The sequence below is a fragment of the Neolamprologus multifasciatus genome, chromosome 5, assembly GCF_963576455.1.
Source record: "Neolamprologus multifasciatus chromosome 5, fNeoMul1.2, whole genome shotgun sequence".
NCBI classification, from domain to species: Eukaryota; Metazoa; Chordata; class Actinopteri; order Cichliformes; family Cichlidae; genus Neolamprologus; species Neolamprologus multifasciatus.
In genome coordinates, this window is record NC_140443.1 from 26587534 (window position 1) to 26606202 (window position 18669).

The following is an 18669-nucleotide window of genomic DNA, read 5'->3' on the forward strand; positions in this document are numbered from 1 at the left end:
TGATTGTGAACAGGTTCCATTTAGATTTTAATAGTGTTAAAGTTCTGTGTATAGTACAACATATCAAAAAAAATAAAAATAAATATTAGATATCTCAACTTTGATGGTGCCGTGTGACTCTGTAATATCCAGTTATATTCTTTAACTTCTTTAGACTCTGGTAGTTTTCCCTGCAGGAGATGAAACAAACAGCTACTGGCTGGAAGAGTTTCCTTGCCTTCCCTGCAAAGACTCTGCTGGTAATGGGTGATTGCCTACTGAAGTATATGACATTACGTCCAAAACGGGCAAGGTGGGGAGGGAGGGAACAATAGATTGATGGAGTAGTGAGTGCGGGGGGTTGGGCATTTGTGATTAGCTTTGAGTTGATCCCTCTGGAGCAGATGGTGAATGGTGGCTTACCTAGATGCCTTGAATCCCAGGAGTTAACGGTAGCATGTGTCCATGTGGAAGGAGTAACACCGAAGTTGAGGAAGGAAGAAAGAAAGCCTCATGAGAAAAGACTGCAGGAGGACAGGTAAGGAACATTTTCTGTTAGTGATTGACTTTGTGCTCGGAAATGTCACTGTGAACAGAGAAGGGCTCCTTATCAAAGGAATTCCTGGTTAAGATTTACATACTGGTTAGTAGGTGATGATGAATACCTCATTTTCATCCATATAGAAACTTGTATGGTATTTGTAAAACCTGTGGTGAATAGGGTGATTACTGTCCCCTTATCTGTTCTGCCTTACACTGTTGGTCCTAGTTGGACTTTATTTAAACACAAAATATTATAATAAATATAATGTGCAAATGTCTTGAGTCACCCCTCATTTCTTTATATCTAACATGTGGAAACATAAATGGAAATACGGTTTAAAAGGCAAAAACAGTTTATACAATTCTAACCAGCTTGAAAGTTAATATTTGGTATGACCACCTTTATTCTTCAATGCAGCCTGAATTCTCTTAGGCAAGTTTTCTTGTCATTTCTTTGAGTCATCCTCAGGAATAGTTCTCCAGGCCTCTAGAAGTGCAATCAAAGCTCTTTTTGGATGTTGTTAATGTTGAGGTCAAAGCTCTGGGGAAACCAATCCATGATTAATAGTGAGCCATTTTGTGTTTTTCTATCCAGGTATGCTTTTACTGCATTGGGAGTATGTTTGGGATCATTCTCATAATGCTTTTCAAATGGTATTGCATGGTGGATCAAAATCTGATGGCACTTTTCGGCACTAATAATTCCATCAGTTTTGAGAAGAGCCCGAAAGCATGACAGAGCCTCCACCATGTAAGCTGTGGGCTTGTTGTACCTCTCACAGGTACAAATCTGTACATATTAATGATGATTTGAACCAAAAATTTACAATTGTCACTGATTTTGCTCGCAGTTCTTGTATAATGTGGCACACCTCAGCCTTTTCTCCTCATCCCTGGATTCTAAATTGCTTCTTGACACCCATCCTTCCACTGTGGAGGATTCAGTGAACAGTAGGCCAACTGAAGGCCAACTGATGTGTCTCTTGGGTTCTGTGTCAGGTGGATTTAGTGGATCTTATCTTTTAAGAACGTGACTTCCAAATATCGTTCATCTGCTCTAGATAGCTTTTAGGCCTTCCACTTTTCCTCCACTTGTTCAATTTGTATGTTAGTGTTAAGTGGCTTAGCTCTTAAAATAATCAGGTACAAGGACTGGTTTCAGTATAAGTAAAAAACAAGCCACATCTTCAGAAAGCATGAAGAATTATTGCTAAAGACCACTTTAAATAAAAATTCCAAGAACGTCTGGCTTCGTGGAAGCAATAAATGAAGGGTGGCTCCAGACTTTTGTACAGCACTGAAGGAAGTCTGGTCTCTTATGAAGTCTAACATTCACCATCCTCCCTAGCCTGAGATCACAACTGGATGCCACATCATGTTGCAGAGCACAGCTGCCATTGCACTGCTGCTTTGCGTGCAGTCTCTGCATGGCTCCGCTCTCCCTGCCGTGTCGTCCTATGAGTTCACTGCCTATAGGATGCAACAGTACAACCTGGGACAGCATAAGTATGGTAAGTTCAGACACACCTATATATTATAATAAAAGAAAAATGACAAATCTGTAGCATAAAATTGCTTCTAAATTTAAAGTCTTGCTTGTTTTTTGTTTGACCTTAAATGTGCCATATGATGCATATTCAAGCTTTGGTGCTGAAAGGATATTTTGAAATCAGTATGTTCCAGGAAGAGAGTTTGTCTGTGTTAAACTCAAATTATAGTTTAACCTGGGTGCTCATGAAACCACTACAAATCTGGTAACCGATTTTAGAGCATTTTATAGGAATATAGGAAAAACTGGATATTTATATAGAACCTATTCTGAGCATAAAATATGTTTCAAATTCTAAGGAAACCATTCTCAGTGTATTTTTTTTAAAATGTGCAGATTAGTTGGAAAGCCGAGGCAAGGTCTTCCAACAGGATTTTTTTTAACCTAAAAATTACAGCTGACTGAGGGAACTAATATTTCTTGACCACTGAGAGCTTGTGGTCACTGCCACTGGAAACAGATTGGTTTGCTAAAGGCTTTTTTCTGTGTAAAAAAACAGGAAGAGGAAGCTGCGTTTAAAGTAGAGTTTCTATGTTGCCCAAGTTGGTATTTATGTATCATTTGCCTTTTCTTGTCTCGTTCGCCGAGGCTGTCGTGGAGCCATTGTTGTTGCGGAGGCACGCTCAGCAGAAGAGCCGTCGCTAACCCGCCGCTGTGTGATAATGAAGGTGGAAGACTTCACTACAGAAAAATACTCCGAGGCCCAGCGACAAAATGCAGCTGCCATCCTGATCCTGCTGCCCCAAAATATCTCCAGTATCCCTCACAATGCAGTAGAGGTAATAAATTATAATACTTAAAAGCATTCATTCTGTTATAGACACATCACTCAATTACTAAGGAAATCAGAAGAAAACAGGATTGTAAGGAAGATATTAAGAAACTCTTAATCAAGATTACAATTGTTTCTCGACCCTTTGGTTTAAGTAAAGCATTTTGTCTCTCAGTCATTTATGGTGAGTGAAAGCGAGACCTTGCAGAAGGAGACCCTCATGCCAGTGTATGTGGCACCTGAGGATGAACAGCTGCTCTGCATGTATGAGGAGGTGAAACAGGCTGCAGCCACCCGGACATCATCCATTTTTGTCAGAGGTAAGTGATACAACAACGAGATACATGCAAATGCTTAATGGTGGTTGTTTGGACTAATGCACGGGGAAAACTAAAAAGAAAGTTACGGTATTACTCACGGTTCTGGTGCATTTCTTCTTTTGTTTACAGTCCTCCGCAGTATGGTCACGGCTACAGCTTTTCAGATTTTAGTGATCAACAATGCCCCAATTAAGGCCACCACTGACAATGCTATAATCACACTGGAGGTGAGTTTGGGACCCAATAATTCCCCATAGAGGAATAAAATTGATTAGATCATCCAATATCAGTTAAATAATTTTCAATCTGCTTGCAAATGCACTTCAGTTCTGTGATATATGCCTGGGGATGATTATTTCAGGGAGTTCTTCTAGGAGCAGTAGAGGATGCACCCACTATAGTCATCGCAGCCCACTATGACTCTTATGGGCTTGCCCCTGTGAGTCAAATCCTAAAACACCTGTAAAATTAGGTGTAAATTTTAGCAGATAGAGTATCTGACTGTGCTCGAACCATAAATGGATATGTGTGTGTGTGTGCATTTTACAGTGGTTGTCTTATGGAGCAGACTCAAATGCCGGTGGTGTCACAATCCTAATTGAGTTGGCCCGTCTCTTCCAAAAACTCTACAGTAGTCCCAGAACCAGACCACAGTAAGTTCCAATTCATTGTAAGATTACAAAGCGAAGGCAAAGTCGATAAATGTCTCTACAAAGCAGATGAACATGCAGCAATTCCAATGAATTTTCCCGCTGTGCCTGTCGTTGAACAAGATAATATGCTGCTGGAAAAAGATACTGTATTCTGTATGGAGGAAGTATACACTGAAAAGTAAAACAGGAAAGGAAAATTAGGGCCTCGTTACTCACTACTCAGGGACCACACCTATCTTCAAACTTAGCTTTCATTGTAACCTCAGCTGGAGTGTGAAAGCTTTTGTAATTGCATGGCTCTAATGATGTTGCTTTGAGTGACTGATAGTGATCGGAAAATACCCTTGAGGGAAACTAACAGCCAGTGCAGGTCAGTTATAGTTAATAAGTTAAGCTGTTGAATAATTTTGTTTTTTTTTGTGTGTGTATGTGTGTGTTTTAGATTTAATTTAATGTTCTCCTTGACCGGAGGAGGAAAATACAATTTCCTTGGAACAAAGAGGTGGATTGAAGAGAATTTGGACCACGCTGGTGAGTTTTCAGCTTTGCCACTCACTGAACATGAGTGGGCTGTGTGCTGTATGTGCTAATGTGAATTAAAACACAAATGACAGGTTTTTAAAGCCAAATATTTTCCATCCAGAGTCCAGCCTTCTCCATGACAATGTGGCATTTGTCCTGTGCTTGGATACACTGGCCAACGGTGATGAGCTGTACATGCACGTCTCCCGCCCTCCTAAACCCGACACGCCAATGCAGTCTTTCATCCAACAACTGGAGGAGGTAACCAGCGGAGCTGTTTCTACACGTGCAAGAAAAGCAACCAGATCTCATCAGTCTTAGTAATTTGTGCAAATATCTTATTTAATTGCCCTCCAGGTGGTTTCCTCCAGATTTCCCTGGGTGAAGGTGGGGTTGGTTCATAAAAAGATCAATCTTGTGGAGTCTACTGTAGCCTGGGAGCATGAGCGCTACAGCCTACGCAGGATCCTGGGCTTCACTCTGTCTCATCTGGAAGATCCTAAATCTGAACTTCGTGGCTCTATGCTAGACACCATGCAAGTTTTGTTTATGGATATTATTATTAGTAGTATTTGAGCTACCTGAAGAGCATTGAGGCCCAGGTTGTTTGTCCCTATACACCACAGTGGAGTATTTTAAGTAAAAGAATTAATGTGTGAATAAAGTCAGCTTTTCAGCTTTTACAAAAGATTTACACCGACAGACACTTATTTATATATCCAGTCCTTCAGTTTCAGAGGCTCAAAATTAATTAGACAATACACTGACAAGCAGTCTCATAGCCAGCTGAGGACTGTTCCCTTGCTTTTCATGACTAATGAAGCAGATATAATATCTCAGTTTGACTCAAAGCGTTCAATTTGTTTTATAGTGTTTCACTGTAATTTTTAATATAAGACTCAGAGCGATATCAGTGGAGGTGAGGGAGGCCATCATTAGGTTGAAAAATTCAGAACTAACTATCATAGAGAGACTGCACAGTATATTCTTAAAAAGGTGTGGGTCTGTGGTTTGGTTAGACCAAAAAAGGCAGCTAAAGTACATGATCACAGAATTATTTCCATGGTTAAGACAACTTCACAATATCTAACCAAGTCAAGAACACTTTTGAGGAGCTAGATCATGGATCAATCTACAATCTAAAGAAGCCTTTGGGATGGAAGTACAGAGGGTGAAAACCATTGGTTATAATAAAGAAAAGGGAGGCCAGATTACTCTTTGTCAGAAAACATCTGAAACATCTGAGCCTACCCAGTTGTGGGGAAAAAAGTCTTTTGACAGATGAATCAAAGTCGAACTTGTCCCAGAATTATGGGAAGAGAGAAGTGCAGAGATGGATAGAAACAGCTCGTGATCTGAAGCATCTGTTAAACATTGTGGAGTCAATGTTATAGGATAGGCACCTGTGGGAGACGTTGGGACTGGGTCACTATTGCTTATTGATGATGTGACTGCTTATGTAAGCAGCAGGATGAATTTGGAAGTGTACAGGGCTAAACTCTCTACTTAGATTCAGCCAAATGCTGCAAAACTCATTGTTCACAGTTCAACTATGCAGATTTTTATCATGTAAAACCCTCTGAATCAAAGTTGAAAGCCTGCACTTCAAACACGCCTTGATTGTTTGATTTAAAATCCACCGCGGTGGTGTACATAAGCAAAATTACAAAACTGTGTTTTTGTCCAACAGATTGTTGAGTTAAGTGTATTTTCACAGGGCATTAAAAGATATTTACTCATGTGACTATCACCTCTAGGTCAAAAGTGGATTTCCGGAAACTTAAGCGAAATGGCATCATCATAGCAGAAGCGCTAGCCCGCTACATGTACAATCTCTCTGACAAGGTGACTGAATGCATGAAAACACAGCATACTGTAAATATAATAAAGGCAGAAAGTACATTTTCATTACGTCAGCATTGCTTTAAAATAGCCATGTTAATGTGTCATTACGGTGTGTTTATTTTTCACAAGGGTTCACCAAAGGATGTGCAAGTTTTCAAGGGCCAGCTGGTAAGTTCCCAGTTATTTTGATTGGTATGTACAGAGAAGTGCTGACCTCTGGTGTTAGTTTAGAGACATGACACAGTGTTTGAGTCTTTCAGCAGCGTATTCCTCATAATCATCTGAAGGTTAGGGATGGATCACTGAGGTTATTTATTCAAACATGTTTTAATGTCATTTCTTAAAGATTTATATTTACATGTAACTGAAAAAGTCTAAACAGAGTCTATTTTTTAAATCATAAGAACTGATGCATGCAGAGTAGAAGCTGAGTTTTGTGTGATTTCTTTTTTCCCTCTGCAAAACCCACATCCAAATCTGTAATTCAGGACATTCAGGACAGTCGTATCTCCAGTTTGATGTCTTTCCTGACATCAGTCCCTCGGGCTACTCAGCTGCTGGATAAGGAACCCAGTCATATCTTGCTGGTCAACTCACTGGAGCACGAATTCAAGCGCTATCTGCAGCAAGTCCACAGACACACCTTCCGACAGGACAAGAGGTAAAAAAATACAGCTATCTGAGTAGAAAGCACATCTTTTCAATCCAATCGGTCATACCACGACAACAATAATAATGATCAACAACATTTCTTCCTGCAGGGATCCTGATATTACCTTCTTTGATCAAATGAGCCAACCAATAGTCATGTACAGGTAGATATCGGTATTATTATATCTGTTTTTAAATTTTAGTGTATATGTTAAATTTAATAAGCCATTAAAACTCTAATGTGCATTTTTTAATTCAGAGTGAAGCCTGCTGCCTTTGATCTGTTCCTGGGAGGCTGCATTGCTGCTTACCTGGGTATTGTTTACTACGCAATCCAGGTGTGTTAATGCACTCTTTGACGTCCATATTATATTATGTAATCATACTGTATTTCATATTTCCATGTAACTGCACTGTTTACAAGGAACTGTAGACAGTGCAGCTACAGCACTGTTTATTCGTCATTCTGCGTAGTCTAAAAGCACTACCAGGTTAAAATAACCTATTCTTTCTCTTTTAACAGAATTTCGGTTTTCTCTACACAAAACTAAAAGCAGCAGTTAAAACTAAGCACCACTGAATCCACTACGACTACGACCACCGACTTCATGACAAGTGCTTTGAAGTCAGCTCTGCACATGTTGGACATTTGCCGGGTGTGCAGCAGGAAGCCTCTTTGCATGATCATATGGATCTCATATAAAATGGGAATTTACTTTGAAGTGTAAATTTTTTGTTTGTTTGTTTGTTTTTTAAAAAAAAAAAGATGTTTGTACCTTTCATTACACTTGAAGTCACTTAACTGTGAAAATTACTTACATTAACAGGCTCCGAGTGTGCCATTTGAAACAAAATGAAACGAAATAAAGAAGTTGTTTCAAGCTGTATGAAAACTGTATCAAAGCTGGGAACGCACAGCCCTGGATCTGATTTGAGCTCCTGTGAAGGACACTCCTGCCAGATCATTACTATGATTCCCCATATCCTCTGCTCTGCATCTGTTCGCGTGGATTTGACTGGGCTTAACATGGCTGTCAAACGAGGCCCCAACCGCTTCACTAGATGAACAGCCAGTTCCTGTCACAGATAAGTCAGTGAGAGCGCTGGAGACACAAAGGCACCCTACAGCGCTTGGTAAATTATTAATGCTTATGTGGCAAGCTGACAGTGAACAGAGGTGACACTGGGTGGTGGTGGTGGTGGTGAAGATTTTTAGAAGCCCCATTTCTCTGCTGTTTCACTCCTTTTCTGCTGATCTGATAGCGCTGAGTTTATTTTAACTACGAGGCAGCTGAACGGCCAGAAGTGTTGGAGATCAGTGGTGGCTTATTTGTGAAGGCCCCTGGGAGGGAAATAGGTCATGGGCTGTGACCCCAGGTATGTGTGTCTCTGCAGGGGGCTTGCAGCTAAGGAGGATTAGTGGTCGAGTGCTCAGGTAGCACAAAGAGTTTTTCTGCTTCAGCAAGGATGCCCTTAATCTGCTTTCCTTCCAACAGAGTACATTAATCAGAATAGCTCCAGGTTAAACAAAAGGTTTTATCAATTTGGAGGCTGACAGGGTTTCATGCAGGATTTATAACTACTGATGCAAGAGAAATGTCATGTTGTTATATAAATATAGAATAAATAATATTTAAATATGACAGTGAAGTAGGTGGTAATCACACTCGAGGAACAATAAACCCCCATAAATATTAGACAATATTTCCAAACAAACAAACAAACAAACACACAGACAAAGGTAATACAAAGAGGAGGTACACTGTTTTCGGGGAAGGGGTGGAGTTAGCAGGTGTCAGGGGGAGGTGAGTGATGCTGCATGCTCCATTCAGGCAGACTGATCTGGATGTAAGCAGTGGAAAAGTAAGTAAGGCAGTCAGTGAAGATGGTTCCCCAACTATACATCACAGTGTACAATGAACAGTTCAGATCTCCAGGCACAGTGAAAAGAGCACAACTTCGACCGACCTCTGCCCACCGTAGGAACAACCCTCAGCCCCGGGCGGTAAGACACACAGCTTTCAATACTGCCTACGTGATCTGAGTGACTGAAAGGCCAGGGTGACTGTTTGAAATTTTGGAATTTCTTTATTCTTTTTTTTCAAATTTGTCTCCAAAATTAGAAGTTATACTATATCACCCTAGGTGATTCAGAAAATATGAAAAATATAGCTCATTTCAGGCAGACAGGATAATCTGAGGCAATTATACGTACTGCTCTATTTTGTTTGGCTATATTAAAAAAAGTGTCCTACTAATTGACTGGTTGGGCACATTTTTCTGTGAATCAAAACAGCTGTATCCTATCTATTATGCAGGAATTTCTCCATGCTTATTTATTCATCCAAGGATGAATAGAGTTAAGAAAATTTACATGTATGTGTCCCATTTGTTCTTTGCCTCCCAAGGACTTTCTGTTTCCCAGGAGCCTTCAGTCAAACAATAGGTCAACCCATGCACTTCTTCATCCCTTGCCCCCTGTGGACTTTGGCCGCCCTCTTTTCCCCCCTGTCAGACATTTTTCATTTCACGGTCCTGTTACAACTTGTTCTGACAGCTATCTAAATACAACCGACAAAACACAACACATGCCCCCTGTCAACCCATCAACAGTACAAGCCATGCCCTCTGCTGATAAACTGCAGAAACTACAACTGACCGAACCTTCCCCGAGCACTGACATCCACCTCAGCACTGCTTTGAAGAGCCCACAAAGGTAAATATATTCTGTATATTCCATCAACAGACCAGAGATAAATACTCAGTGATTTAGAGTGATTATCTTTACAGCAGACTGGGTTATCAAAAGCATGTCCATCCACATTCAACACAGCAGCTCAGGTAGGCAAATAACCTTTGGCCTGTTCTTATGGTCTCAGGGCTGATGAACATTATTGATTGATAACATAGTAATTCTATTAAAAAACAGTTTTTTTCTTCTTTTGAACAGGCGAAATACAGCTGCTCCGCTTCAAACAAGAGCCCAAACTCCTGCAGCTCCTTGCAGCTTTGTACAGACAAAATACCAGAGGTGCTGTTCTAACAGCAGCCGGGATAACAGGTGATTATTTAGTCGAATGTGATATATTGAAATATATCCCCCTTTTTGTTTTGGTGCATTTAATAATAGCTGCTGATAATCTTTTTTCTCTCTTTTGGTTCCTCAGCAGTGGTTGCTACAGCTGTTTCCATGTGGTGAAGCCCTACCAAGCTGGACACTACATCATACACCCAGAGTTTGTGTCTGAAAGCCTTTATTAGGATTATTAGAGCTCTGGTTTCCAAGATGGTGACCCAAAGAGGTCCACGGAGAGCCTGAGGCTACTCTCCAGCAATTGTTAACTTTTCCTTAATTCTCTGTTAATTAACCCAGTGAGACAAGGTGTAAGAGTGAATCATGTAGAGTGTACAAGCACAGCTGTTATCTCATTGTGTAATGCAAGGAAACTTTTGCAGTTAAGTGCTCAATCAGTACCAAAGATCTTCTCATGGGATGATTTTGACGATCAAATGAGCCTCTGAGGCTCTAATGTGCTGTACGTGAGTTTTTGAAATTTTAATCTTCTGAGGAAAACGTGTGTCAATCTTTAAAAGGGAATCAGTACAATGATACAGTATGATGCCGTCTTCAACTACCAGAGCAAATGCAGTGAAAGAGTGTCACTGTCGATACAAATAAAGGAAGCATTACCCTCACTTTGTTAAGGATCAACTCCTCCCTTCTGTATACACTGAACTTTTTTGGTGACTTTTAGGTTCATCGGGTTCTTTGTGAAGTATTGCGTAATTTGCATGCAACACTGTCACATGCGCAGCAGAATGAGAAAACACAGAGCGCTGCTTTTCTGCTGAACTACATTTCCCAGGCGTTTATGGACGTGTGCAGGGCGGAGACCCAGCAGCACGCTTTGATTCCTTTCACGGGCTGTTTGTGTGAACAGAAGCAAACAAGTTGTACTTTGAGTCGACGGGGGGACTGCTGCTGATCGGTAGGCAAAAAAACCCAAAAATAAACTATAAATGTAATTTAAAATCTAACAAACCGAAGAGAAAAGGGCAACAAGTGTGAGCGAAAATTATAGTGCACATGGATTACGTGTTATTTTTCTTCTTTCTCGCACCACCCACTAAGGCGCAAAACCAACGACTGCTCTCTATACATCGACAGACTCAGACATGCTTAGAAATGCGCTGTTGTTGTCTGTAGTGCACGATTTATGCAGTTAACAAGAGACAGATATATAAGCAAAAACTCCACAGCACACAACAGTCAATTTTGCACACACGCACGAGCTTAGATTTAGACTGATGGAGGGTTTCTTTCTCACATGGCTGCTCTGATTTTATCAGCACTTCACTGTTTGTTTTTCCTCCATGTGATGGTAGATAGTGAATCAGCTGAAATGGTGCATATGAGCCCTCTTGATAATACCTTAAACAAAAAAAAATGCAGTGTAAAGCTTTTAGAAGAAGAACATGCTGTACTTGAAAACTTTGAGTTTGTTTGTGAGAAGCCGTTGAAACTGGAGCAGAAAGGATTGGCCACATAATTTTTTTAATTTTAGCTCCATAAAACTAAGCAAAAATCATTTGGTCTACACATACGTGCATATTTGTAAGAAATGGAAAGATGTCACTGTGGCCTCTTGCACAGTTTTCCAGGATTGTGTGGATGAAACAATTAGGTACTTCTTGGTGGAAAAAACCCTATTAATTGTTGAACAAAGTGTTGGTTTCAGCCTGATATGATCAATATCAAATCACAAACTGTCATAGGTTAATTTCTTAAACTCACCCTTGTAGTTTTCCATTACAATAAAGAAGAAATAACTCTTACAAATGGTAAATCATCTTCTGACTTTCTTGGTAAATTTCCTAACTGGGTCCAGCAGCTTGATTGAATCTCAGAGCTACCAGCAGTTAGTTCTCTGTTAATTAATGATAGGCTTATGTTATCACTACTGCTGTTGGGGGAAATCTATACCAGGGCTGGTTGAACACAGAATCAGTCAATTAGATTGCTAATTAATAGCCAGCATTTGTTTATTATCGACCCCTGCTGCCAGGGCAGAGCATGAGCATCAAGTGTAGTTAGGACTAGTGAGCATGTAGCTGAGTTGGAGAGGACTGAACTCCGCTAGATCGGCTGTGCATTCTTATCAGATCTCCTCTGATTAGTTAAAGCCACAATAACTAACATCAGCCATTAATTAGTTTACCCATAAGAGTTTCTGCCTTCCCTTCGCTGGGAGGTGCACTACAAATGGATCTCTGTCTGTTTTCTTTTTCTTAGACTTGTTTACTCTGCTGTCAAACTTGCACCGAATGATGTGTGGGTTACTTGGAGTTTTGGTTTGTTGGGCTTGATAGAACACAATGTTTAGTATTCTTTACTTTCCTTCCTGACATTGGCAGAGGTTTAAGGCCCAAATCCCCTTTTCTGCTTCTGCGCCTCCTTACATACAAATGAGTATTCTTTCAATTGAACTCATAGGTTAGAATTACTGCTGGGAACATCTACTTATTTTTTTTATGGGTAATTGGCAGTAGATTTGTTTGGTTAAATCTCAAACACATCTTTAAAGTTTACATTCTGACAGCCTAATACCTTTAAGTGCTGTGAAATCACTTTGTTCAGCAATGCAGAGCATGTAAGACAACGCAGGAAATGTAGTGGAGGCTTTGAACTGACAGGGAAACAAGAAGGACTGAGAGCACCGATGGGGCTGGGGTTGTTTTCCTGGAGGTCCTTTGATAGTTTCATTGGTATATTCTGACTGTTTGTTACTGAAAGAAACATGGATGCACTAAAACTCCTGCACATTTTTCTTATAAAGAATCAAAATAGTAATTGAAGTTTGATTTCCTCAAAATACTGTGTTAATATGAAATCTACAAATTGCATCGTCACCAATTTTTTATTTTTTTTAAAGACTGGTATATCGTTGTCATGGCAGGAAGAAAAACAGATGTGACAACCTTCCAAGTGTCAAGCAGAAGAGGTTTCCTGTAAAACATATTGATGATCTGTGGAAAAGCTACTTTGGGATTTGCACATTGAACAGCACAAACATGTACCAAGTGGTTCCAGGTGGAGCGGGGGGCACAATTACAGATGTTATCCCCAAGCAGAAACTCAGCAAGGACACTCGACCCTTAGTTGGAGCTGGGGTAATCGGGCTAGTGCTGGTGATTGCAGCTGTGACTGCGTGGTGTTACTACATACGCTCTTTACGCAAAGCGGAACTGCTTAAGACTGAGCTGCTGGATCTGAATAAAGATGGCTACATCATCCGAAACCAGGGGGGGTCTATCGTTTTCAGAATGGATTTCAGGTTGGTATTTCAATTTATTTTTTTGCTATTTAAGTTTCCATATGCAGAAAAAATGAGACCTTTAGATCCTTTATTTTAAATATGTGCTGAACTTTTTGTCATTTAACAGAAATGTGAGATTTGTGTAAAGAGATAATGCATATAATTACTTTTGAATCTTGACAGGTCAGGAACCCTTGATTTAGATTCCTGCTCTAAAGAAGGTGAGATTCTGAGCTGCGTCCGCACCACAGATAGAAAACTGATTTTTTTCATTGAGACAGTACGGCCCAAGGATACTGTCCAATGCTACCGTGTGCGCTGGGAGGAAGTGGTTCCTGACATTCCCGTAGAGCATGCAATGACATACAAGTTTGCACACTGGTATGGAGGTGCAGTGTCAGCAGTTCAACACTGGCCTATTTCTATTTCTGGCCAACAAGCTCCAAAACCATTTGTTACTAGTGACATCTACTCGAATCGTGATGAGTTCGGTGGAATTTTAGAGAGTTACTGGATTTCATCTAATGCCACTGCCATCAAGATCAATAACTCTGTGCCCTTCCATTTGGGTTGGAATGACACAGAGAAGACCATGTACTTCCAAGCACGGTATAATGATAGTTCCTTTAAGCCAAACCCAGGGGAAATGCCATGTGCGGAACTTAGCTACAGAGTTTGTGTGGGATCGGATGTAACATCCATACACAAGTACATGGTCCGCAGATACTTCAACAAGCCAAACAAAGTGCCTGCCGAAGTTATGTTTCGCCATCCCAGTTGGTCAACATGGGCATTACATAAAACTGACATTGACCAAGAAAAGCTTTTGACATATGCTGCGAACATTCGGAAGTATAACTTCAATTGTAGCCAAATGGAACTAGATGATGGCTATTCCCGCCACTATGGGGACTTTGAGTTTGACCCAGTTAAGTTCCCCAATGCCTCCGCTATGTTTCATAAACTGAAGTCAGATGATTTTATGGTGTCTCTCTGGATACACCCTTTTGTTAATCATGATTCAGAAAACTTCCATACCTGTGTAGAGAGGGGATTGTTTGTCCGAGAGCCTACAGGTCAACTGTCAGCCTTAGTGCGTTGGTGGAATGGCATTGGTGGCATCTTGGATTTCACAAACCCTGAAACCCGTGATTGGTTTGCCTCCCAGTTACGTTCACTGCGATCCAGGTATGGGGTGTCCTCTTTTAAATTTGAGGCAGGAGAGGCTAACTACTTACCATGGAAATTTAAGACTTTGGAATCCATTCGGGACCCGAGTATTTTCACAAGACGTTACACAGAAATGGCAAGCCTGTACAATGACAGAGCTGAGGCGCGCAGTGGTTACCAGTCCCAGAACATATCCTGCTTTTTCAGACCAATTGACAGAGACTCAGTTTGGGGCTATGAGTTGGGTCTCAAATCTGTTATTCCTGCAGTGCTCACCATTAGCATTCTGGGCTACCAGTTCATTTTACCAGATATGATTGGAGGGAATGCGCATGTGAACCGCACATATGGAAATCGTGGATTACCTGACCGAGAACTTTATATCCGCTGGTTGGAGCTATCAGCCTTCATGCCCTCTATGCAGTTTTCTATTCCACCGTGGGAGTACGGCGATGATGTAGTTGAAATTGCTCGGAAATACACCGCCCTCCATGAAAGTCTTGTGGCACCAAGGGTCCTGGAGCTGGCCAGCGAGGTGCTGAGCACTGGGGACCCAATCATACGACCAGTGTGGTGGATTGCCACAGGTGATGAGACAGCCTATAAAATTGACTCCCAGTTCCTGATTGGGGATGACCTCATGGTAGCCCCAGTTTTAGAGCCTGGAAAGCAAGAGAGAGACATCTACCTCCCAGCTGGCCATTGGAGAAGCTACAAGGGGGAGAGATTTGATATCAAGGAACCATTGCACCTCACAGACTATCCTGTAGACCTGGATGAAATTGCCTATTTTCTTTGGGTGTAGCAGCAGGTAAATAACAGTCTTGATTATTTTACGCTCCGATTTGCTTGTGGGACAAGCTTCACAAGTCCTTTTGGGTGGGTGGATGGATGTTATATGGACAGATTTGTGGGGGAAAAATGTTGTTGTTGTTGTTTTTTTTTTTTTTTTATAGAAATTAAAATTTTAACAGCACATTACTTTACAAATGTGAACATTGTCACTCAAAAACATTTAAAACTTCATCATCGCTGATTTTTTTTCTCCCCAATTTGATTTAAACTAATAATTACAACATTGTCTTTAGTATTTTATGGTATAATGAATCATATCTTAGTGTCATTTAAACTGAAATCATATAACTTCTGGTGTCTGGCAGAATTAATCTTGATAAATGGTAAAATGTGATAGACACCGATCTTTTATGTTTGTATGCATGCAATATTAGCCAACAATGGCCACCATAAGCTACTTGTCTTACCAGATCTAGCAAGACTAATGTGCCAAACCACTTATTATTTTACAGTAATGAAGGTATGTTTTAAAACTCATTAGTTAAGCATATTTTTATGTGTCTGTAAGATTTTTAAAACTATCTGTGTTGCTTTAAGCCACATACTTGAGACATTTGTTAAAAAGGGGATTTACTAACTGTGAAAGAAGTTAAGCTTAATTGCCAGTGAATGCTATAAAGTTGTTATAGATTTGAGCCTCGCAGCACTTTGAATTTCAGCTTAAGCCAAACAGACTGTGGTGGGAGGATGACTGAAGGGGTGTCGTTATTGGATACTTCTCAGGAAGTTATCTTTAATGCTTCATTCATTAGAATCAGTGCTTGAGGTTTAATCATTACAAAGTGCACAGCTCTCACTAATGCAACACCGAGTCATGTAACTACTCTTAGACAAGAAGGAGACTCCTTTTATTAAGCTTTAAATGTTGTCCTTTCTGACTCAGGTAATGGTTTTCTCAGGCCGTTTGAAGTATCTCGCAGTTCTTGCCCTTTCTTCAGTTCTTGATCTTGGCTAAGCTTGTATGCAGCTAAAAAGGCAGTAATACTTTCATGTCTTATGCAGTGTTTGCCACGTCCAAAATAATAAGCAGTTCTGTAGCATTTTTTTGGTATAATTTAAAAAAATTTAAATGATAGGTGTTGTAAATTTAGTACAATTTAATAATCACTTGTAATGCTACAATGATTTTATTTGTGTGATTAATTTAACGGCAGTGATGTGCCCTTTATTAATAACTATTTGCAAAGTGATTATTAGATTTTTTAAAATGCATTTATTACAGCCCTATTTTAAAAGAAATGTCAATACAGAGTAAAGAGAATAAAAGAAGAGACTGTTACTATTTGCTAATTACTTCAGGCCCATATTTAATTGGAGGTGGTAGAATGACACTTCATTAAACTAACTGGACCAAAAACATTGTTATTGTATCAGTTAATGCACATTATCTCTGCTATTCAAAGAAGAAGAAAAAATATTAAGCAAGATCCACACACATCACTACTTTTTTTTCATTTAAAATGAATGAAGACAAGTGAAAAACTGTCCTGTGTTCTTGCCAGTCAAAATTGTACTCATTTGCCTATTAGCAGGGCACAGTTTAAACGACATTTTACTCAATGCACACAGTTTTCTGGGCAATGTATGGCTTTTATTTTTATTTTATTAATATTATTTTAAGGGAAGGCCTTGGCTATTTCAGTAAGATCATGGAGAGTCCTGGTGCTGAACTGGCCTGCCTATACTGGAGACCAAGGTTTTGAGCAGCTGAAATGTCAGGGGAAAACAAAGAGAAAACATTTTGCTTTTAATTTGCATCATCATTTGGTCTTCTGAGTTCAAGAAATTGGCTTGATAAAAGAAGTTGCTTAAAACTATTGCTCAACTGTTAATTAAAAAAAAAAGTATACAACTCACAAGGCGCAATTTTATATAAATGCATCTTGCAGTAATATAAATATTACACAACATCTGAACTTTTCTGGAAATGGGAATGTATTGATTGTGAGGTAATATTTGTGATGCGTAAATGGGCTGAAGTGTAACATTAATGTTGCAGAACACGATGTCTTTGCTCCTCAGGCTTTTCTATAATTTTTTTCACTATGTAGCTACAAATGTCCATTTTTTTTTTTTTCCCTCCACCACAGTTATAGATCAAAGTACAGTATGTAATATCATGTATGCTATTATCAAGAGGTGCAACAGATATTGATCTTCTCATCCAACTAGAATACGTTAAGTAACATATTCCTCTGACTGGCATATCAAAGGCTATCCAAGAACCCAACCTTGTTATTGGTTTTGTCTGTTTCATTGTCATTTGTTTTAAATTTTGACATAAATTCAAAATCCTTTTAAAATTGAATAAATGGATAAATCAACTTTAATGATGTCCCTTTTTGACTTCCTGTGGATGAATTTAAATATTCTCATGGTTTCTGTTTTTGACCTATTATGGGTTCATGCTGAACTTTTGCGTTTTGAAATGTAGCTTCTATGTTGACATCCACTGAATTTTGTTTTTGCCTTTTGACATCACAGCTGTTCTACCTATTTATAGCTGTTCTCACTTAGCATCTGGGCCAAGCCAATCTCTAAGGCTATTTCTGTCTAAGACCATCTTGCCACATAACAAGACTGAAAGCTGAATCTTTGACTGAAGGTTTTTTCTTCCCCAATGTGAAAGGGCAGCATATCTAATGCCAGTTTGTATGAATGTACAGCACTGTGTAAAAGTCTTGAGCCATCCCTCATTTATTTATATTTTGCTTCCAAGGAGTCAGACTTGGTTTCAGTCCAGTCCTTGTGACTGTTTTTCACTGGAATATATTTTTGTTTGTTAAGCCACTTGATTCTTATAATTCTGACTCATTCTGAATCATTCAAGCACAAAAAAGCACATAACTCAAGGAATGCACCAGTGTTCACTACACAGACAACTTGGCATGAACCAAAAAACAAAACCTTTTTCTAAATTGTATCTTTAGGCACTTTGTTGCTACAGCCTGTTGCAGAAAAACAGAATTTGTTGAATGTATGAAAAATGCCAAAGATAACACAGGCTGACAGGCATAAAATAATTTTTTTGCAACAAGAAGATTGTTGTAAAAAAAAAAAGAGAGAAGCAATTGGCCTAAAAAGTTACAGCAGAGTGTCTAAAAATCATAGGAAAATAATCCAGACCTTACACACGACTTGAGAGATGCATCTGGCCTTTCAATTGATCCATCTACTTTTTACTGAAGGCTCATCAGAAATGGTCTCAGTTTAAGGGGGTTGTCAAGAACCCATCCTTAAGCAAGTGGAACACAGAGAAAAGGCCGAGGCATGGTAAATTACACAAAGACTGGGCTGAAAACCAGGGGCAGCAAGTCTGATGCACTGATGGATCACAATATGAAATTTTCAGTTCAAATTGTCAGTATGTATGGAGTAGGTCAGAAGATGTACAGCAGTTAGTGTCTGCAGAGCAACAACAGAACAACTGCTCTGTCATGGTTTTTTGACTGCAGTTCATCCAGTGGTCTCAGGATCTTGGCAAAACTGATGC

General features: G+C 39.7%; 3 protein-coding genes across 5 annotated transcripts; all 3 read left to right on the top strand.

The window, feature by feature from the left end:
- The first annotated feature begins 137 nt into the window (after nt 1–137).
- LOC146518885 (BOS complex subunit ncln) lies at nt 138–7581 on the top strand. Its single transcript, XM_085159319.1, has 16 exons — nt 138–517; nt 1871–2033; nt 2660–2850; nt 3019–3163; nt 3293–3390; nt 3525–3602; nt 3713–3816; nt 4259–4347; nt 4460–4599; nt 4696–4874; nt 6096–6183; nt 6313–6351; nt 6672–6844; nt 6945–6998; nt 7094–7172; nt 7358–7581. Exons 2-16 carry the CDS (start codon nt 1898–1900, stop codon nt 7412–7414), a joined length of 1650 nt encoding a protein of 549 aa, XP_085015445.1. The 5' UTR covers nt 138–517; nt 1871–1897; the 3' UTR covers nt 7415–7581.
- An 87-nt stretch (nt 7582–7668) lies between these two features.
- LOC146518886 (uncharacterized) lies at nt 7669–10823 on the top strand. Of its 2 annotated transcripts, none has more exons than XM_085159322.1 (5): nt 7669–8839; nt 9243–9550; nt 9625–9675; nt 9785–9895; nt 10005–10823. In XM_085159322.1, exons 1-5 carry the CDS (start codon nt 8720–8722, stop codon nt 10093–10095), a joined length of 681 nt encoding a protein of 226 aa, XP_085015448.1. In that variant the 5' UTR covers nt 7669–8719; the 3' UTR covers nt 10096–10823. The 2 variants fall into 2 exon arrangements, with proteins under 2 accessions (XP_085015448.1, XP_085015447.1); XM_085159321.1 differs by having other exon boundaries at nt 9628–9675; nt 10002–10823.
- On the top strand, nt 10683–18213 carry myorg (myogenesis regulating glycosidase). Of its 2 annotated transcripts, none has more exons than XM_085159317.1 (3): nt 10683–10823; nt 12792–13169; nt 13335–18213. In XM_085159317.1, the coding sequence occupies exons 2-3, from the start codon at nt 12907–12909 to the stop codon at nt 15124–15126; spliced, it is 2055 nt and encodes a 684-aa protein (XP_085015443.1). In that variant the 5' UTR covers nt 10683–10823; nt 12792–12906; the 3' UTR covers nt 15127–18213. The 2 variants fall into 2 exon arrangements, with proteins under 2 accessions (XP_085015443.1, XP_085015444.1); XM_085159318.1 differs by having other exon boundaries at nt 10715–10823; nt 12768–13169.
- The last annotated feature ends 456 nt before the right edge of the window (nt 18214–18669 follow it).